The following is a 22,836-nucleotide window of genomic DNA, read 5'->3' as shown; positions in this document are numbered from 1 at the left end:
TGGATGTCTTGGGGCCCCAACAGTAGGATCCCTATCATATAGGAGATACCTTGTCATTTGGGGAATAACCCTTTATCACTGCTAGCTTGGATTTGTAGATTACATTCTGTGATCATGCTGCATTTTTCTACATCTCAGTAAAACGTATTAATTTTCCCAGGGTTTTGGAAAATCACATAAAAAAAAAAACTGCAGTTGCTTTATGTGAATGCAGCCTAACTTTTCTTGCTGATGGCATAGTATACATTATCCTTAAAACCACCACTTCAACTTCATTTTTTTATTATTGCTGCGTTGGCATAGTGCCAGTAATCTAAATTCCCTGCACTTAGTCTCAGGGCTTTCTCACACGAGCGTATATCACGGCTGAGTGCTATCCGATGTTTTATCAGATAGCACTCAGCCCAATGTGATACTACAAGTGCATCCAATGAAGAGATCACGCGCACCCATAAAAGTCTAAGGGTGCGTGTGAAACATCGGACTGCACTTGGATGTCAACTGCGGACAGAGACAATACAGAAGATGGAGAAATTAAGTTATCCATCTTCTCCACAGTTGTGAGGTTATTCTCTCATGTGAGAGAATCGGAGCACGGTAAGATGAGTCAGCTCAGACTCTGACCGTGTTTGGTGTGAGTGACATTAGCATAATTGTCCCTTTTCTCTTGCATGAGAATCGACGGCCGTGTGGCCCCGTCCTTATACTTATCAGCGCCGCTCTGGTTGATCTCCAGCAGTTTGAACGAGCATCACATGCTTAAGACAAAGTTGTTTAACCATAATTTTGGAAAGGTGCCAACAATTTTGTTTGGCCCATTTTTGGGGTTTTGTGTGAAATTATTTCCACTTTGCCTTTTTTTTGTGCTGTTCCAATACACACAAAGGAAATAAACATTTGTAACTGCAATAATTTTCTGGAAGAAATACTTTTTTCTGGAACAATTTTGAGGGTGCCAACACTTCTCGCCCATAACTTTAGATATGAAAGATAAACCATAACTGTACCTTCTTAAGGCATTTATATTGTCCTTTTCAGGCTATATACAGAAAATCAAATCTGGAGCGGAGGACTTTGAAGCTTTAGCCTCACAGTTTAGCGACTGCAGTTCTGCTAAGGCCGGAGGTGACTTGGGAAATTTTGGTAGAGGTAAGTCCTTACTACTTCCAAACGTTAATGGTCGTTTTCTGCTTCACGCCTTTCAGCAGAAATCTGCACAAAATCTTCATGTGACCCACAAGTTATTGCCGCAAAAATCCAAATCAAAGTTTGTGCGTCGCTGTAGCTGTAAATTTGCGAGTCACGGCCCTAAGATACTGTATGTGCCCTATAAATTGTGCCTGATGCTCCTGTCCTACTAAAGTCCCTGTGTAGTCACAGTCAGCCCTTGTCCTGTAAATCTTCGGTGCAGGAGTTGAACACGCTGCTATTTTTCTGTGGTGGCTTCCTACTTTCTCCAGCGAATTCTCAGGGGATATTCACACACGGCACATTTGTTGGGAGATGTTTCAACAACTGTAAATATGGTCCATTTACCAAGAATGAGGCGGTTTTGGCAGGAAGCACATGGATTTCTGCAGGTGTCATTACAAATCAGCTCTCTTGCAATAAAGTAACCATCTATGAGAGGTAGGTAAACCTGTACGTCTGACCTTTAGGAAGTCTTGGAGCATTGCCCAAAGACGCGATGATTTGGGGAGTTTGTCCTTCATCGGTAGAGAGCAATGCTAGTGATGCTCCGTACTCTGTTAGGAGAGCCCATACTTGCCTCACAGCTCGACTCTGCTCCACGCTGATGAGGGGCAAACACCCTGAAACAGGCTGCCTGTACATACGTTTCTGACTTGGCCTTATTTTTTTTCCTGGTCTTGTTGCAAGGCTCATGAAAGGGTCATGCTTTTGGCTAATCACCTCATCTAGGTGGTTATTGCGAGATTTTCTTTTTTTTTTTTTCTAAAGTCTCATCATATAAATAGGACATTTGCAGAAACTTCTACAAAAAATATCTGCCACTTGTGAAAATATACATAGAATGCTCTGAAATAAAGAATAGTCACCAGCACCGACATTTCTATTACTTCGAGTGCTGTTTGATTTTTTTTTTTCTTTTTCTTTCATGAATCCATAGATTTGCATTGCCGATTTTAATCCAACACTCTGGTCAATATTGGACATGTGTCCGCTCTTTTTCGCAGAGAAAACAGGCCGTGAAAAACATGGATAGAACTTGTATGCAAAAAAACATTGAAATATGATTTTTTTTTCTATTTATTTTTAATTGGGGGGGGGACGGGGACGTGATTCGAATATTATATATTAGTGTTGAGCATTCCGATACTTTTACAATATCGAATACCGGAATCGGAAGTTCCCATAATGCCTGCGCTCTGCAGTGTCTCTGAAGGATGACAAGCTGGATGGCAGCGCTCAGCTGAGATCCAGCCTGTCATCAGAATGCCATCCCAGCGTGGGAGAATTCTGATTGTTTAAAAGCCGGCGGGCGGTAAAAAGCCGCCGGCTTTTAAACAATCACACAGCCCCATACTGCTTCCCCGCAGCCTCCCACCCCGATCCTCCGCTCCCCTCGCCACCTCCCATCCCGATCGTAAGTTAGGACCGGGCGGGGAGCGCAGCACCAAGGAGCGGGGAGCGAACAACCCGGGCGGGGAAGCCGGCAGTGAAAAGACTTCACCGCCGGCTTTCCCGTTCTGTGCTGCGCTTTCCCGCCGGTTATTTCAAATGAACAGCTGAGGTATCAGGTGATGCCGATCAGCTGTTAATTTGAAGTAGCCGCAGTGCCCTCAGAGGGTTCACGTGAGTTCATGCTTCACTGCATGAACTCACATGAACTTTCCCATGGTCGCACAGGTCAGCCTCACCTCCCAGACCCGTCATGATTGGTGTCTGTGCGGTGTCTGCGCGGTGTCTGCGCGGTGTCTGCGTTCAGGCAGACATAGGCCGATGTGACACTACTACTCCCATCGGCCTATGTCTGTCCCCCGTCCACTCGTGCCAGCAGGATCAGCTCGATGGGAGCAGTAGTTCCTATCAGCCTGATCCTGCTATTTAAATTGCCCTACTGTGTCCCCAATAAATTTTAAATACATGTCATTGGTGGCCAGTGGTTACCTACAATAAATTAGTTCATACATTACCTGTCCCCGCCGATCGCCACCTAAAATAAAGTAAAAAATAAAAAACTACACCTATACTCACCTAGACACCTAATTCCCCGAAGCCATCGATTTCCTGTAATAAAATATAAAATAATAAACCACAACCTTATCCTTACCCCTCCGTAGTAGTCCACGAGTGTCCCATGATGATCTCCAGTTCAGAGCAGCCACATAGAATGTGACCGCTCTGAACCGCTGCCGCCGCTAGAATGATGGGGCCGTAAAGCAGCCCCGTCACTGCATAAGCGGGTTCACCGGAGTTCAGGCAGCGCTGCTCCGGTTAGCTCCTTTACGGCCCTGCTGTATCGTGAGAAATTCCCACGGTACAGCAGTGCCGTAAAGGAGGTCTCCGGAGCTGCGCTTCCTGAATGCACTCCGGTGACCTCAGTCAGTGGCTCCCGCTGCCGGGAGCGGACGTGTTCCCGGCAGTGTGAGCTTACAGCAGCCATGCACAGCTGTCACCATCTCCAGATGTGACAGCTGTGCATGGGAGATCAGCGCAGGAACGTGGACAGGTAACTATTTTTTTTTTAGTAAACTAAGAATTAAATAAAATGGTGTGTTTTATTTCAAATAAATTATTTTTTTCTGGGTGTAGTGTGTGTTTTCTTTTTAACACTTTGTAGGTTAGTAATGGGGGTGTCTTATAGACGCCCATCATTACTAACCTGGGCTTCATGGCAGCTGGCGCTGACATGAACCCCAGCCCCATTACCCCCTGCCACCGCACCAGGGCAGCGTGGAAGAGCGAGGCTAAGTGCCAGAATTGGCGCATCCTATGGATGCGCTATTTCTGGGGCGGCTGACGGCTGGTGTTTCTAGCCTGGGAGGGGGCCAATATTCATGGCTCCCTTCCTGGGCTATTAATATCAGCCCCCAGCTGTATGCCTAGCCTTTGCTAGCTATTAAAATAGTGGGGACCCCACGTCATTTCTTTGGGGGGGTCCCCCATTTTAATAGCTAGTAAAGGCTAGGTATTCAGCTGGGGGCTGATATTAGTAGTCTGGGAAGCTCCGTGGGTATTACCCCCTTCCCAGGCTTCAAACATCTGCCCCAGCCATCTGCTTAACCTCCGCTAGAGACTAAAATTATGGGGGATCCCACGCCAATTTTTTTTTTTTAAATAAATGCTTTATTTTAACACTAAATGACATTTGAGGAGTTAATAAAGATGCAGTCCCTAAATTATTATTTATTTCTTAATTAATTTTTCCCAAAAATTTTGACGTGGGCTTTGCCATATTTTTGTATGCCAGCCAGGTACAGCATCCAGCTTCTATGAACGCGCCATTTTCTGGGGTGGCTGCGGACTGCAATTTGCAGTGGGGGGGGGCCCAGAAAGCTTGGGTCTCCCTGCGCTGCAGATTCCATCCCCCAGCTGCCTAGTTGTACCTGGTTGGACACAAAAATAGGGAGAAGCCCCACATATTTTTTTTTTTAATTATTTCATGAAATATTTTTTTTAAAAAAGGGCTTCCCTATATTGTTGTGTCCGGCCAGGTACAAATAGGCAGCTGGTGGTTGGGGGCAGCCCGTTCCTGCCTGCTGTACCTGGCTGGACACAAATATAGTGCGAAGCCCCAGGGCAATTTTTTTTTAATTATTTCAGGAAATTCATGAAATAATTTAAAAAAAATTGACGTGGGGCTTCGCACTATATTTGTGTCCAGCCAGGTACAGCAGGCAGGAACGGACTGCCCCCAACCACCAGCTGCCTATTTGTACCTGGCCGGACACAACAATATAGGGAAGCCCTTTTTTTCTTAATTATTTCATGAATTTCATGAAATAATTTAAAAAAAAAATACGTGGAGCTTCGCCCTATTTTTGTGTCCAGCCAGGTACAACTAGGCTGCTGGGGGCTGGAATCTGCAGCGCAGGGAGGCCCAAGCTTTCTGGGCCCCACCCGCTGCAAATTGCAGTCCGCAGCCGCCCCGGAAAATGGCGCGTTCATAGAAGCGCCATCTTCTGGCGCTGTACCCAACTCATCCAGGGCCCTGGTGCGGTGGCTCACTGGGTAATAAAGGGGTTAAGGCCAGCTTGGCATTATCAGCTGGCCCTAAGCCCGAAATTCATGGGGTCACGCCAATATTAGACATGACCACCATGAATTTCTAGTAAAGTATTTAAAAAAAACACAACACCCAGAAAAAAGTCCTTTAATTGAAATAAACACACAATTCTTTATTGTTCTAAATTAAACCATACTTACCATCACGCCCATTCCAGCTGAAGCCAACGATCTCCTGCAATAAAAGAAAAATAATAAACCAACCTCATCCTTACCTTCCCATGGATCCCACGACAGCTTCAGCTCTGCTACATCGAGATGACAGGCTGGACCGCAGCAGAACGCTGCCATCCAGCCTGTCATCCCGCAGACACTGAGAAGCGCAGGCATGCTTGCGCTCCTCAGTGTCTCTCTGCAGATGAGCCGAGTTCATGTCCAATGAACTCAGCTCACCTCATGCACGTCACTGACAGCGTGGGAAAATTCTCACGCTGAAGCGCTGAGTGCAGGAGAATTCTCCCACGCTGTCAGTGACGTGCATGAGGTGAGCTGAGTTCATTGGACATGAACTCGGCTCATCTGGATGACGTCACAGAGAGACACTGAGGAGCGCAAGCATGCCTGCGCTTCTCAGTGTCTGCCGGATGACAGGCTGGATGGCAGCGTTCTGCTGCGGTCCAGCCTGTCATCTCAATGTAGCAGAGCTGGAGCCATCGTGGGAACCATGGAAAGGTAAGGATGAGGTTGCTTTATTATTTTTCTTTTATTGCAGGAGATCGTTGGCTTCAGCTGGAATGGGCGTGACGGTAAGTATGGTTTAATTTAGAACAATAAAGAGTTGTGTGTTTATTTCAATTAAAGGACTTTATTCTGGGTGTTTGTGTTTTTTTTGTAACTTTGACTATGGGATTAGTAATGGGGGTGTCTTATAGACGCCTCTTCGTTACTAACCTGGGCTTGATGTCAGCTGGCATTATAAGCTGACATCAACCCCAGCCCTATTACCCCACTGCCACCGCTACAGGGCAGTGGGAAGAGCGAGGCTAAGTGCCAGAATTGGCGCATCCTATGGATGCGCCATTTCTGGGGCGGCTGACGGCTGGTGCTTCTAGCCTGGGAGGGGGCCAATATTCATGGCACCCTTCCTGGGCTATTAATATCAGCCCCCAGCTGTCTGCCTAGCCTTTGCTAGCTATTAAATTAGGGGGAACCCCACGTCATTTTTTGGGGGGGGTCCCCCATTTTAATAGCTAGTAAAGGCTAAGTATTCCGCTGGGGGCTGATATTAGTAGCCTGGGAAGCTCCATGGGTATTACCCCCTTCCCAGGCTTCAAATATCTGCCCCAGCTGTCTGCTTAACCTCCGCTAGAGACTAAAATTAAGGGGAACCCCACGCCAATTTTTTTTTAAATCCTTTATTTTAACACTAAATGACAAGTACAGTAACCAACACTATCACTGTACTTCATATATATGTGACTGACATGTTTCTATCTATCTAATCTATGTGTGATTCTCTATTCCTTCTATTCTAAATTGTCGGGTACAGATGCTGAATTGCCGGCCGGCTTTTTTAAAGAGACGGTGCATTAAAACACTATTATTTTTTTAAATAAATCCTTTACACTAAATGACAAGTACAGTAAGCAACACTGTCACTGTACTTCATATATATGTGACTGACATGTTTCTATCTATCTAATCTGTGTGTGAAGCTCTGTTCTGTCTGTTATAAATTGTCGGGTACAGATGCTGAATTGCCGGCCGGCTTTTTTAAAGAGACGGTGCATGAAAACACTAATATATTTTTTTAATAAATCCTTTACACTAAATGACAAGTACAGTAATCAACACTGTCACTGTACTTCATATATATGTGACTGACATGTTTCTATCTATCTAATCTATGTGTGAAGCTCTATTCTTTCTGTTGTAAATTGTCGGGTACCGGTGTATGCCGCTGCTGAATTGCCGGCTTTTTGCATAATACATTCTACATTATTGTTAGTTGTTTTACTTCATGTAGAATTAACCTACAAGGAAAGAAAGGGTTTATTTTCATTCCGATATTTCTGTCCCATTGACTTGCATTGGTTTCCGGTATCAGAATCGGCGATATCCGATACTTTTTGGGTATCGGTCCGATCCAATCCGATACGATATTTCCTGATATCGGAAGGTATCGCTCAACACTATTATATATATATATAAATTTTTTTTTCTTACTAAACTTTTTTTTTTTTTTTCCCTTTTATAATTCCCTCTGAGAACTTGATCCTGTGATCATCTGATCGCTTGCACAATATATTGCGATAGAGTGAATTGCAGTCTCCTATGAATCTCAACCTGTTTCTGGGCATCCCAGGAATATCAAGATGGCAGCTATTTATTTTACTCACTTATATGGCACCATTAGTTTCGCAGCACTTTACAGACATTATCATCACTGTTCCCATTGGGGTTCAATCTAGATTCCCTATCAGTATGTCTTTGGAGCACGATGTGGGCCTAGGCTGGCTGGCATGGTAACCCATCGGTACCCCACGATTGCGTCAAGGGAGGCTGATCGGGGCAGTGCGCGCATGCATTCAATTTAAATGCCACTGTCTGAGATTGTCAGCAGCATCTAAATGTTTAACAGCAGCAATCACATCTCAGCTCCGGCCACCTCTGTTAATGACAGATACCAGCTATGAATAATAGCTGGCATCTGGTGCTTGTGGAGAGAGTTCAGCTCCTGAACCCTCCTCTCCTATTTCCATTTGTGCTATGGGGTTAATGTGTAGCAGCAGCTCCCGAGAACTGAAGATCAGTTCCTGGCTATAATTGGAATCAAAATAATACCCTCCTCATTACAAATTACAAACTTTCTTTTCACCATAAACCAAACTAATATATCAATTGGTTTCTCCAGATTCAGCACAAAGTGCCACTTCTACTACTGCAGTCTAAGAATACCCCATAAGATAGAGAATCTGCAAATTGGGGAATAACTGAAGCAGCAAGGACTTCATTACTTGCATCACGAAGGCTTGAGATAAAACACATCAAATACCTGGACTGGCTAGGGGATTTGTAGACTGAGACTTGATTTCAACTTAGAAATATGGTTAAGGCTGAATTCCGACGTCAGTCTTTTGAGTTTATAGCCGCATTAATAAAGATTTAGTGGGATGTGAAGAAGGCATATTCAGCATGGAAACCCAAGAATGTTGGTGAATTGGAGGCCATTGCCAATGAGGATTGGGCTTAAGACTCCTCAGGACACTGCCAGAAGCTTTTGTCTAGGCATGCATCACGTTTGCAGCAGGTTATAACAGCCACGAGGCAGTACTAAGTAGTAAAGACTAGTGATGAGCGAACGTGTTCGCCACTACTCGGTACTCCCCCAGCATCACTGTCCTCAGCGAGTATTTGAGTTGCTCGGGCAGGAACTCGGGCCCCCTCCCTGCATGTTTGGCGCTCTTTAGAGAGCCAATGAACATGCAGGGATTGTCTGCCACACACTGTAATGCCGCAGCCATGGTGGTTGTGGCATTACAGTGATTGGCTGGCCGCACAGCGTCATCAGGTCTATATCAGACCGGGCGCCGCCATGCTCGTCAGTCTACTCCGGAATCAGGCAGAGTAGGGAGAGGAGCTGCTGAGCTAGGGAGAGATTTGCTTGTTTATAGTTAGTATAGGTATACCACTATATATATATAATATATACACTGTTCAAAAAAATAAAGGGAACACTTCAACAGAATATAACTAAATCGTGATTTATTTAAGTAAGTCAAACTTCTGTGAAATTAAACTGTCCACTTAGGAAGCAACACTGATTGACAATCAATTTCACATGCTGTTGTGCAAATGGAATAGACAATAGATGGAAATTATTGGCAATTATCAAGACTCCCTCAATAAAGGAGTGGTTCTGCAGGTGGGGACCACAGACCACATCTCAGTACCAATGATTTCTGGCTGATGTTTTGGTCACTTTTGAATGTTGGTTGTGCTTTCACACTCGTGGTAGCATGAGACGGACTCTACAATCCACAGAAGCTGCTCAGGTAGTGCAGCTCATCCAGGATGGCACATCAATGCGAGCTGTGGCAAGAAGGTTTGCTGTGTCTGTCAGCATAGTGTCCAGAGGCTGGAGGCGCTACCAGGAGACAGGGCAGTACACCAGGAGACGTGGAGGGGGCCGTAGGAGGGCAACAACCCAGCAGCAGGACCGCTACCTCTGCCTTTGTGCAAGGAGGAACAGGAGGAGCACTGCCAGAGCCCTGCAAAATGACCTCCAGCAGGCCACAAATGTGCATGTGTCTGCACAAACGGTTAGAAACCGACTCCATGAGGGTGGTATGAGGGCCCGACATCCACAGATGGGGGTTGTGCTCACAGCCCAACACCGTGCAGGACGCTTGGCATTTGCCAAAGAATACCAGGATTGGCAAAGTCGCCACTGGCGCCCTGTGCTCTTCACAGATGAAAGCAGGCTCACACTGAGCACATGTGACAGACGTGACAGAGTCTGGAGACGCCGTGGAGAGCGACATTGCATCAAAGTTGGATCAGCCTGTAGTGTGTTTTTCCACTTTAATTTTGGGGGTGACTCCAAATCCAGGCCTCCATTGATTAATAAATTTGATTTCCATTGATAATTTTTGTGTGATTTTGTTGTCAGCACATTCAACTTTGTACAGAACAAAGTATTCAATGAGAATATTTCATTCATTCAGATCTAGGATGTGTTATTTGAGTGTTCCCTTTATTTTTTTGAGCAGTATATTTCCAACTGAACTAACAGTCCTTCTGAGGACTAATCCAGCTGCATATATTCAGTGGTGATAGCAGGAATGAGGCAGGTAGACAGGGTATGTGGCAGACTGCAGTGCATATAGCAAGAGGGTCCATTGCATGTTCAACTGCTGACTTTTCCTGCTTTGACAAATATTAGTAGAAATAGCCCCAGGTATCAGAGGCCAGGGCTAATTATTTTTTTTTTATCTTAATCCTGGTTATTTGCTTAAAAAGCAATGCAGAGTACACCATTTCATTTTTCTGCTCCATTTGCTTGTTGGCACTGCAGAATACAACCAGATCTTTTCCATATTACAGCGATAAAAATTCAGAAATTTGAACTGAACCTGGAAAATATTGGCCTCCATTTCCATTATGTTGCAGGGTGTCGGTGAAGCTATTCACACGAGGTCTCTGAAGAATAATATTAGTAAACTACAGGCCTGCTATTTAAAACCGTGGTTCTCTGTCAGACGTATCACATATAACTGCGTTCCAAAATCTGCCATTTCTAGTGAACGTGGAAAATATTGTCCTCCATTTAAAATGGGCAAGGTGTGTGGCAAGGGACGGAAGTGGACGTGATGGTTATTGTGCATGGAGAGGCCGTGGCCGAGGGCAACCTGAAATTATCCACAACAAACACCCACGTCTTGTCACTCGACCTTCCTGTTCCAATTACTAGGGGACCGCAGAGCACCACTATTGAACACAGAGCAGTGTTAAAAGGTTGTTGGTTGGATAGCAGATAATGCTTCCAGTCACTTAGCCACCACCACCACCCTGTCTTCCACACGGTCAAGTCTCAGTAGCCGTGAGTCTGGACCGCATATTCCTCACCCTGATCCTCCTTCCTCCCAGCATGCCAAGTGCCCGGAGACAACTGATCCCACACTTGGACGTTCAGAAGAGCTGTTCACTTCTCCATTTATAAATTCGGGCCCGGCCAGCTTCAAGCTATTCAAGATTAGAACGCGTGTAGCGATGCCAAAATATTTGAGCAGCCACGGTCACACGAAGGCGACGGTTTGAAAGCGTAATGTCGCAACCTACCCCGAGCTGCTTGTCAACAAAGTACGCCGCCTGTGTGCGCATTTTAGAAAGTCTCCTACGGCTTCCGCCGCCCTTGCCATGCTTCAGCAGCGTTTGCAGCTTCCGGCTCACAGACTGGTGTGTGTGATTTCCCCACGCTTTGGAACTTTACATTGCAGATATTGGAAAGGATTTGTGAGCAGAAGAGGGAAGTTGTTGACTACCAGTATTAACAAGGCCGTCGGTATTCAGTTCAGACTCCACACATAAGACCTCAGGAGTGGATGTCAGACATCTGTACCATCCTCCAAAACTTTGGGGACTCCACCAAGATGGTGAGCGGCGATGACGCCATATTTAGTGTCACCATCCCGCTACGCTGTCTTCTGAAACTCTCTAATGATCAAAGAGGATGCATTGCAGGCAGAGCACGATGAGATGGAGCAAGGAAACATATAGGGTGATTACACAGAGCCCAGCCTCATCTCATCCCAACATGGATTGGGTGACAATGAGGAAGAGGAGGAGGAGGAAGAACAGAAGCTAGTTTCCTGCGCTATATACTATACTACCTGCACAACTGTCATACCGTCTGTTCAGTGTGGATGGCCAGAGGACAGATAGGAGGAGGAGGAGAGCATAGTCAGTCATCCTCTTGATGAGGACACGAAAGTCTTGCCTCTTTGCAGTCTGGCACGCATGGCTGAGTTTGTTACGCTGCCTTTCCCTTGACCCTTGTCCAAATTTTGGGTGACAGTCATTACTGGTTGGTGACGCTTCTAGACCCACAGTACTAGGATAACTTTCTGTCTATTCCCACGCCGGACAGGCCTAATAAAATGGGGCTGTACCGGAAGGCCCTTGTTGCGGAATTATTAAAAAAATTCCCATCTGAAAATGCTGGCGGCAGAGGTCACAGTTTTTTGGACAACCAAGGAGTACAGGCGAGAGACACAAATGCAATCCAGCAGAGGCAGGGGATCACTGTCAAGGTTCTAGGAGAGTTTTCTCAGACCCTCCCATCGCACAGGCCCTGAGGCGTGGGGTACTCTCACAAGGAGTGCAAAGTTTGGGAAGATGCTGAGGGAGTACCTTGCCGACCGTACAAACGTCCTATGTGATTCCTTTGCCTTATAATTATTGGGTATCCAAGCTGGATACGTGGAATGAACTGGCTCTCTATGCCTTGGAGGTCCTGGCCTGTCCTGCCGCCAGCGTTTTATCAGGGCCGGTTTTTAGTGCTGCTTGTGGAATTATAACTGATAAGCGCATCCGCCTGTCAACTGAAAATGCTGACTCTTATAAAAATGAACAAGGGCTGGATTGGGCCAGACTTCTCAACACCACCGAATGATAGCAGCGTAAGAAACTCAAATACAGTTTTTTTTTTGTTGTTGTTTTTTGGGGAGGTCTAACTATTCCCATGCACATTTTCACACCCAGACATGGGTATACGCTTCCTTATTTTGTCTATTTGCTCTTGTGCTCCTTCTCCTCACCCTTCACCACCATATCTACGTATCTTGCAAGGGGCATTGGAGTTCCTCCAAATTTTTGGCAGCTTTTGCATTCACTGCATAGGCAAACGGTATGGGAGACCCACTTCCTATTAATGGGAACATTGTTTTTAGGAGGCACTCCGACCTCTACATCTCTTGCAAGGGGCATTGGAGTTTCTCCAAATTTTTGACAGCCGTTGGACTCACTGCATACCCTATAACTGTGTAGCAGACCCTCTCCTTTCTAATGGGAACATGTCGTTAATGTGGCCCAGCTCTGTGTCTTTAAATTGTTATTGGGGTTTTTCCCAAATTTTGCCAGCCCTTGCAGTCACTGCATGGGCATTACCACTATAGGAGACCCACTCCTTTATAATGAGAAAAAAAATTTTGTATGTAGACCCTCCTCTGTCTCTTCAAAGGGGTATTAGGGTGCGTCCAAATTCTTGGCAGCCCTTGCAGTTACTGCATACTCAATAACAGTATAGGAGACCCACTCGTTAATAATGGGAAGAACAAAGCATAGCCGACTGCTGGCCCTTTAAGAATAGTAAAGGCTGCCTGATGGACCTATAAAAATAGGCTTTGTGACTTTGAGTCCCTCCTTCATTAATAAAACAGGATGTGTCTGATGATGTCTCACACACCACATTGCCAGATAAGGTTGTAAAATGTTAAAATGACATTTCCCAGTGAATGCATTTGTCACGGTTGAAAGCAATGCAAAAGTGAAAAAACGCATCAAAAACGCTACGTGTGAACATAGCCCAAGGTGTGCAGGAGTATTTTTGTTTTTGGTTATTTATTTTGCCTTATATACAAGTCATTGCCCTGGAAAGGATGTTCCTTAACATATTTCCCAGGAAAATCCATTTTGGATTTGTTTTTGTATGTTTTATTGTGAGTCCGTAAAAGTGGCATAATACTGTGACAACGTTGTTGACAGCAGTGACCTGGGAGTCAGAAATGCTTCCAGGGGTCTTCCCCATTCTGTTTCCATGTAATTTGAGCACTGTTCCCATCGATTTGGGCAATTTTTAGGCCCTCTGCAGACCGCCAGGGGGAGCCGCCTGAAAAATGCTCGAGTTTCCCATAGACTTACATTAGGCTCGTTGTTCGGGTCGAGCACCCGAGTATTCCAATGTGCTCGACCCGAGCATCTTAGTGCTCGCTCATCACTAGTAAAAACACTTGTCATAGAGGGGTGAATAATGACTGCAGTCTTCAGTAAAAGTGGCATTTTTTTTGTTGATTCTTGAGAAACCACTTGGTAATTGGGATGTTAACAATGTTCTTGTTTGGCTTAATGTAAACAGCAGTAAATTTTGCTAATTACCAGAATTTGCAATGGAAAGTGAATAACAGCCGATCTGTGGAGGTGTCAGACGCCCAACAATCTAATATTGATAACTTATCTTAACCCCTTTCCGCAAAAAGACGTTGTATTCAGGTCCTAGGCAGGGGGGTCCTCATATGTGGAGGAAGCAGAGGAGCTTGGCTCCCTATATTAACGGCATCTATCTCTTAACAGCCATGGCTGGCGCCGTGTCCTGGCCGCGGCTGTTAGCCATTTATATGCCACTTTCAGCGGCATTTAAATGGAACGCACTCCCAATCAGCCCCGGCGACATGATCAAGGGGGACCAATGGATTACTATAACAGCCGGGGGTCTGCTGGAGACCCCTCTCGTCAACTTGGTCCTCTTGTGAAGCTGATAGGAAACCGAAATTATCACCTTATACTGCAATAGTTTGGTATTGCAGTGTATAGTACAAGCTATGAAACAATCTCAGGTTTAAGTCCCTTTAAAAAAAATGTAAAAATAAAGTTTTTAAAAATATAAAGTTTAAAAAAACAAAAAATATATAGATCTTAAATCACACTCCTATTTTCTCTCAGGTACAAATAAAAGGGAAAAAAGATATTTGGAAACACGGCATTCTTAAGTCTGATCTATTACAATATGAAATTAACCTAATTGGAAACCGTCAAGAGAAAACAAATTAAGATGCCAAAGTTGCAGGGTTTTTCGGGTCATCTTGCCTCCCTAAAAAATGTGTTAATAAGAAATCAAAGCGTTGTATGTACACAAAATTGGCATCAATAATATCAGCTTACCGTACAAAAAACAGGCAATCGGCCTCATCGACAGGAAAATAAAAAGGTCCTGGAAAATTGCAAAGCAAAAAATGTAATAAATTTTGGCAATATTTAGATTTTTATGTTTTTCATCACTTAAAAGGACCCATGTTTGGTGTCGCCGTAATCGGGCTGACCTGGAATTTTTCTGGGTTATACTTTACAAATATTCTATTCTTTTGAAGCAAACCTTTTGCACCTAGCCAATAGAAACCCATCCACTTGTTCTTTCTTTATCCAGATCATTTTTACCATACAAATAACTCTAAATACAACCCCCCCCCCCCAAAAAAATTGGAAAATTGCAAGACACTTGGAATTTTTTTTCCCGTGTTTCAATACATAATATGGTAAAATGAATGATGTCCTCAAAACTACAACTCGTCCTGCAAAAAACTAGGTCTCATATGTCCACGTGGACGGAGAAATACAAGATGTGTGGCTCTTGGAAGAAGGCAAAGAAAAATAACGAAAGCTCAAAAATTAGAAATTCTTTAGTCCTTTAAAGGGTTTGTCTGTGAATGTGACTATACAGACTTGTGAATCCTCACAGCGCGCTGTCAGGATTCTCTGGTGCCGAGAGCAGGCAGGCGAAATGTGCATATGACGCGCCCCTGGGCCTGTGTCGCGCTGCGTTGCGCACGCGGGAGCTTACCCGGAGCCGGATCTCTTGAGGGTTGTAGTCTCGTGGCGGTGACCCGGTCCGTGCCCAGGGAGTCAAACTGAGCGGCGATGTAACAGCGGTAGATGTAGGACGACTACGCCACCCGTTGAATGCAGCTGTGGAGCTGCCGCTGCAGGACAGTCCGCTGAGGCCGGTGGATGGATGGTGCAGCGTAGATGGTATAACCCCCAACGGGAGGGGTATGGCCTCAGGGCAGCAGATGTGGATGATGGGGGTAGCAGGAACCACTCAGAGACGGTGCGGTGTAATTCAGGGTCTTTACTGGTAACAACGATAGACCCTCCCGGAGTACTTGCTAGTGAACGGGGCCTGGTCAGTCCTTGAGCAGATGGGATCTCCCCTGGCCAGGCGGAGTTGTAGGCCTCCCAAACTGACTGTACTCTTCTGGCTACCTTGCTAGAAGCGGATATAAGTAGCCCACGTCCCTGAGTGTGCCGTGTGGTGCTCACCCGTATGGCCGGTGACTCGGGGCCTTCTAATGGCTTCCGCTCCACGATGGCGGTGCTGGTCCCACGCGTGTGACCGTGCCTTCGGGTTTCTGGGCCTGAGGACCTGAAATCCCCTGCCGGTCGGCTTCTGCTGCTGGGTAAGAGTTAGTCCCCACAGCCTCGGACGCCGGGTCCGGTAAGAAAGCTTCTCAGTCAGGGCGAGCTCTGCAGCTGCCAGCCCCTGACTCGTAGCAGTATTGCTTCTGCTGTTTCTTGTCTCTACTCTCCTTGACTGCTCACCCTGCTTCAGCCCCGGGTTTATATAGGGGAAGTTCTTCCCCTCCCAAGACTGGGCAGGAGGTGTGGCATGCACAGGATCCCTGACCAAAGGACCTCCCACCTGCTCTCAGACATAATATCTCTATCACTGTGGCAACCAGACCCCTGGGGTGTCACACATACATGCCGTCACCTGCCAACTAGATGTGCGCGGCCTCCCTCAGTACAAGGGAATTGAGCAAGGCTGGACATGTCTAGTCGGAATGTGGCCGGGAAAATGCACATTGCATATTTCCAGTTACATGCCTGCTCGCTCCCAGCAGTGGATAATCCTCAGTGTGCACGCTGTGAGGATTCACAAGTCTGCAGGCACATAGTGACTTGTACCCCAAATCGGGGCAACCCCTTTATAGAGGGTTAAGGATAGGTCATCAATATTATATACCTTGGCAACCCCCCTTTAACACCTTCACGACATATGACGTAAATTTGTGTCCTATGTTATGTACCTGCCTTTGTGAGCTCACAAGCCGAGCCCTCAACTTTCACCGCACATGATGGCTGATTTAATCAGCCGTCATGTGCCTCTAACAGCTGCGGGTGGAGTGGAGCTTCGCCTGTGGCTGTTAACCTGCTATAATACGCGCCGGCAGGGGCGCGTGTCGTTCTATGCTCCCATTGGTGCGCCTGAGACGTGCTCGCATGGCGCCAATAGGTTATCATGACGGGCGAGGTTCTGCTGCAGACCCCCATACCTGTTAGGATCCTCCTGTAAAAGCCAGCCTGTAGCCGGCATTCATAGGAGATGGTGACTTTCTCTTTATATGGCAGCGCATCAACCCTGCCATGTGTAGCACAAGTGATCGAATGATCGCAGCTTCAAGTCTCCTAAGGGGACATATAAATCCAGTAAAAAGTGGGGGAAAAAATAAAAATAAACAAGTTCAAATTGCCCCCCTGTTTGTCCCATTAAAAATATAACCATTAAAAAAAATGCACATTTGGTATTGCTGCATTCCTAGAAGTTCGATCTATCAAAATTTAAAATAAATTAATCCAATTGGTAAATGGCATAACGAAAAAAAATAAATCAAAATGCCAGAATTACGTTTTTTTTTGGCCACCACAACATTGCAATAAGAGGCAATCAAAACATGATATCTTCCCCAAGATGGCATCAGTAAAAATGTCAGCTCAGGGCGCAAAAAACAAGCCCTCACACAGCCCTAGATCACCAAAAATAAAAACGTTATGCGTCTCGGAAAATGACGACAAAATAAACAAGTTATGACTAGAGGTAAAAGCGGAAAATGGCTATGGCATGAAGGGGTAAAGATCCCAGTCAGCGCTTTACAGACATTATGGGCACTGTCCCCATTGGGGCTCACAATCTAGATTCCCTATCATTATGTCTTTGGAGTGTGGGAGGAAACCGGAGAAACCGAAAGGAAACCAACGCAAACACGGGGAGAACATACAAACTCCTTGCAGATGTTGTCCTTGGTGGTATTGAACCCAGGACCCCAGCCCTGCAAGACTGCAGTGCTAACCACCGAGCCACCGTGCTGTACCATAAGAATGAAATCAATGACTGTGAGATTACCAGAGTGAAACAAGAAGTAATATTTCTCCATGTGGAGAGTGACATACCGGTCCTGGCATGCCAATGTTAGGAGGCTTATTAGTTGTGCAAAGCTCCTCTGGTAGATTAAATATGCAAATTGCCTCTTCAGAGAGGAAGAGGACTAGAACTCTATAGCACCACCTGTTGGAAGCAATGATCCTACTAGTCACTATCAACCCTTTAACGAGCCTTGCAATATGACTTTAATAAAAGCCAAATCAGAATCTCAATTTGCAGACAGTGTTTGGGGGGTATTGCCTCTCGTCAGTGCAAAGTATGAGCTCTGACCTGGCTAGGTGATCTCATACTTGGCACTGACGAGGGGCAATATCCCGAAACACCGTGTCTGCAAATTGAGATTCTGATTTGGCTTTTATCCCAAGTTATATTGGAAGGCTCGTTGAACGGTCAATAGTGACTTCAAGGATCTCTGCTTCCAACGGGTGGCGCTATAGAGTTCTAGTCCTCTTCCTCTTTGAGGAGGCAATTTGCATACAGAGTGTAACAATGACTGTGAGATTGCCAGAATATGCAGCGTTCCTTTTTTAGACTGCTCATTGTGTTCCCTCTCTGTCCTGCAGGTGACATGCAGAAACCCTTCGAAGATGCTTCTTTCGCCCTGCGGCCTGGAGAGATGAGCGGCCCGGTATTCACAGATTCTGGCATCCACATTATACTTCGCACCGAATGAATCCCTTGTTATAGGGGAACCCCGGCCCTTTAGTAGAAGGGATCTGGGGGCTTTGGAGACCATTAAGTCCTTGGATGTAGAGGAGGAGGTGGGACGGACGGGGTAGTCTAGGCTTTACAATACCTTGGGAATTCCTCTTTACCATTATGGAAGATTTCAGAGGGTCTTTTTTTTTTTTTCTTTTTTTTTTATCCAGCGTTACATGCAATGGGTCTCAGCGATAATGGGGAGTTTAGTATCGGATGTCGAACATTTCATTATACAGCAAAGGGTTTGCATGAGGGGTTGGGGGCTTCATCTTAAATTGTGGGCCACGTGTATATGTGCTGGAGCTAGCTAGAATGATCGGCCGTATACTCACTAATGGCATTGCTTACCATCCTGCATGCCGGTCGTTGTGGCCCGTGCATCTACCACAATGGTTCAAAGAGCCAGATCACTCGTTGCTGGAGGTCTTCTCTACTGCATGTGATTTCTGTGTTAAATGAAGCCATTCCATTAAAGAGCTCCTGTCATCGATCCGCTGTGGAATAGGCTATTTTATTCACCCCGAGACATTGACGCAGGGGCCAGTTTTATAGGTATTGGCCGTAGTGTTCTAAATAGTCGGATTAATCAGTTTATAGAACATGGATACTAAATCGATGTGCAACAGGTTTTCTGGGACAACAAGATAGCGCCACTCTGGTTCAGTGTCTGTGCTTGGTATTGCACCTTATCCCTGAAGTTAAGGGGGCTGAGCTACAATATGAGACAGGCTGTTCAGGAGGGGCACTGTTTCTATTTTTAAATAGCAGATCCTTATGGGGTCTCTGACAACTCCTCCAAAAGGAGTATTAACATCTCAGACATTTCTGGCATATCCATAGGCTTGGTTGGATATTTTCAGAACCACCATAAAAGTGATATAGATGCGCATGAGCAGACCTCTTTATTCAGAGAGATGTGAAGACCATATCAATCATTTATGGCATAGCCCAAGTTTGAGATGTTAAGGGGGTTTTCCCACGAGCAAAAGTTCATTTTAATCAATAGATCTTGGAATAATAATAAGTTCTACAATTGGATGTGTTTAATTAAAATGTTCCTGTGCTGAGATAATCTTATAAATGTGGCCCTGCTGTGTACTGTGTAATGGCTGTGTCTGACCGTGCAGGAACATGGTCTGATCTTACCTCAGCTCCTGGGCAGGGGAGGAAGCAAAAGAGTATACAGACAGGACAGGACAGGATGGGATCACAACTGATTAAAACATTTCACTGCCTGTTTTTAAACTATGTTTTACTTCAAAAGAAAAAATAAGCTGCAATCCTGTGCTGTCCTGTCTATAGACTCTCCTTTGCCTCCTCCCCTGGCCAGCAGATGTGGTATGATCAGACCATGTTCCTGTACGGTCAGACACAGCCTTTACACAGTACACAGCAGGGGCACATTGATAAGATTATCTCAGCACAGGAACATTTTATTTAAATACATCCAATTGTGGAACTTATTATTATTCCAAGATCTATTTGATTAAAGTGAAGTTTTGTTCGTGTGGAAACCCCTTTAAGTGTGATTCCCACCTCTGCCCATCTGCAGCTCTTTCCATCCACTTTTATGAGGGTTGTGAAAGCTTGCTCAATTATTTTTGCAAATCCCATAGAAGTAAACGGAGAGAGGCGCCCATGTCCTGCAATCTCTACATTTACAGTGCTACGAGGCAGAATCGACCAAATTATTTTCAGCTGTCATGACCCCTCAGAACCTCTTTATTTCTTTTTCTCTTTCAGCCATGTATTTTCAGGCCAAATTCCTTTTTTGTTAATTAAAATTTGGGACCAACATGAAAATTGGCACATCTATATCTGTAGATTCTTCACGTGATATGTGAAATGCTTCCTCACGCTTTGCCATTTAATGAAGCTCTGTCTTCGATCCTGACTTGTAATTGGATGCCTAAAAATGGCCGGAGTTCCTGCTGTGTTTCAGATGGCTCGAGTATATGTACATGTGGAGCCGTGGGATTAGCTTATTCATGAAGCCGTGCAGGAAACTAGAATTTTCTTCTTAGGTTACACACTGATATCCAAGACGAGCTCCTGACACATGGCAAGTTTTATTTTTATAGTCCTCTTTCTGTGACACTACTGCTATTAATGCACAACCTGCAAATAAGTCTCGGTTGCCAACTTTCATCGCAGAACAACCTAACTTCCTTGCTTGTGAATAGAACGCTAAAATGGCCCAATTGATTAATGGAGTTATCCCATAAAGTACATTTTAATCAATAGATCTTGGAATAATAAGTACAACAATCGGAGGTGTTACAAAAAAATGTTCCTGTGCTGAGATTATCTTCTAAATGTGCTTTTATGTACTGTGTAATGGCTGTGTGTCACCATGCAGAGCTGCTCCAGTTTATAATCAGTACATACTATAGCTCCTTAAGTAGGGGGAGCAAGCGTAAGTCACTTATCATAAGCAAGTTTACAGATAAAACAGCAGAGGCTAGCACCTGCTACTTTCAGGTAAATTTCCCAGCATGTTTTATCACAGGGGCGAGTGTTTCTGCCACATCATCAGTCCTGTAAGCTCTTCATAAATCAAGTCTGATACATATAAGCTCAACAGGCGCTGGAGCTCCTGTTGCAGTCTTGATTTATGAAGAGCTCAGAGGGCTGGAGATGTGGCAGAAACACTTGCTCCTGTGATAAAACATGCAGGTAAATTTGTTACCTCAGAAAGCAGCAGCTTCAAGCCCTTGCTGTTTCATGGGTATATTCTTATCATAAGTGACTTGTGATTCCTCCCCATCTGACCAGGAGGTGGGCAATGGGCCGACCATGAACTGGAGCAGATTTGCATGGTCGGACACAGCCAATAATAGTACATAGGAGCACATTTATAAGATTCTCAGCACAGGAACATTTTTTTTTAACCACCTCCAATTGTGGAACTTATTATTATTCTAAGATCTATTGATTATAATCAACTTTGTTCATGGGAAAACCTTTCATTTCGATATATGAAGAGATCTTAGTTTATACGTGTGAATACACCTTATACCATTTCACAATCACTGGGTTATTTATTTGGCATTATCAATTTTACACACAGGTTTACTAATGTTATTTGTATGAGTGTACCTGCTCATTACGAAGACCCACTTCAGATTGGGTTCCTACAGTCAATCTTCATCCTCCTATTTATTTCCATAAATAAACAGAGGAGCGCAAGAAACCCCTCTACATCGGGGGAATCCATTTACATCCTTAGTTAAAATCTGGATCTTGAACCCAATTTGGTCATCTGAAAAACTTCCAAAAAGTAACGGACTATATCCCAGAGATGGGACAAAGGGACAGGAAAACTGTTAGCGTCCTCTGTTAGAAAACAGTTTGCTATGCAGTATAAAGGCTGCCCATAGATTTACCAACAGGATCATTAGGGAGCTATACTGTACCTTGTCTGACATGGAAACTTTGGAAAAACTTACTGCAGGATAGATATCGGACATTGACCCTTTCTGCCTTCCCCACTAGAACAACATAAGAGGTGTCAACTGTTCATCTCTGCCAACCTTCGTAGAATAAAGTAGGGTGGTAAGTTGTGGTGACGCCATCCTCACAAGATCCATTATGATCTCTTTTTATTGCCCCCAGTTGATTTTAATGGATCCGCCAGGCTTCTGTTGCAGCGTGCTTTTGGGTATGTTCACATTATGCTCTAAAATTCACATGGAAAAAAACTTTGAATAAGCATCCTATGTAATTCCATAGGAAAACACGTCTACAATGCACACTGTGCTTACTACTTTTTCCCAAAAAAGTGAAAAAGTCAATTGTTTCTGCTTGCAAAAACCCTTCCAGGTTTTACTACTAAACTAATTGAAGCAGAAAAGAACCCAGTGCCCTAAAAAGTTCCGTAAAACGCACCAAAACATGGATTGCTTAAAACTTTTTCTATAAATAATTTTGTCCAGCATGGAAAGTTCTGAAACTTTGCAAGTGACTTATTAAAGGATATATCTTCATTCTTGTAAAAAAATAAATATATAATATGGCTTCCAAGCCCCTGCTTTTCCCCAGTCCATTTGCTTGGCTTCAACTTCATTAATTTCAGAACCTACTTATTTGGAGTACAGATGATGGTAGTGAAAGAATCAGCACCTGAGTATCTCCTAAGGGCTCATGCACACATCAGGGTGTTTCTCTGAAGATAATTTTTTTTTTTTTTTTCGTCACATCCTTTTATCTATCAGTCCTTGAAAAAAATGGACAGCACTCAGATGGCATCCACTGCTGTCTGAATTTTTTTTTTTCCACTGTCCCATAGATTTTCATCTATCAGACGTGTCTCTGCGATTTTGTGGTCCGCAAAAATTCACGGCCATGTAAACAGCCCCGTAGACATTCATTGGATATGAATGCTCTCCGTGAGAAACACAGTTGGAACTCTAAACTGACGTGTGAATGAGGCCTTAACTCTAGGGATAAGCTGC

At 44.7% G+C, this 22,836-nt stretch overlaps 1 protein-coding gene across 1 annotated transcript in view; it reads left to right on the top strand.

Annotated features, from left to right (window-relative positions):
• Positions 1–22,573, top strand: part of PIN1 (peptidylprolyl cis/trans isomerase, NIMA-interacting 1) — a 30,113-nt gene extending 7,540 nt beyond the window's left edge. Inside the window, exons 3-4 of the mRNA XM_073654170.1 lie at positions 1,039–1,149; positions 18,244–22,573. Of these exons, the coding sequence (XP_073510271.1) occupies positions 1,039–1,149; positions 18,244–18,353 (221 nt within the window). The 3' untranslated portion in view covers positions 18,354–22,573. The remainder of the gene's footprint in view (positions 1–1,038; positions 1,150–18,243) is intronic.
• Positions 22,574–22,836: the final 263 nt, after the last annotated feature.

The sequence above is a fragment of the Phyllobates terribilis genome, unplaced genomic scaffold, assembly GCF_046119375.1.
Source record: "Phyllobates terribilis strain yellow unplaced genomic scaffold, ASM4611937v1 Scaffold_11__3_contigs__length_659146591, whole genome shotgun sequence".
In the NCBI taxonomy this organism is placed as follows: domain Eukaryota; kingdom Metazoa; phylum Chordata; class Amphibia; order Anura; family Dendrobatidae; genus Phyllobates; species Phyllobates terribilis.
This window is presented reverse-complemented; position numbering and strand designations above follow the sequence as displayed.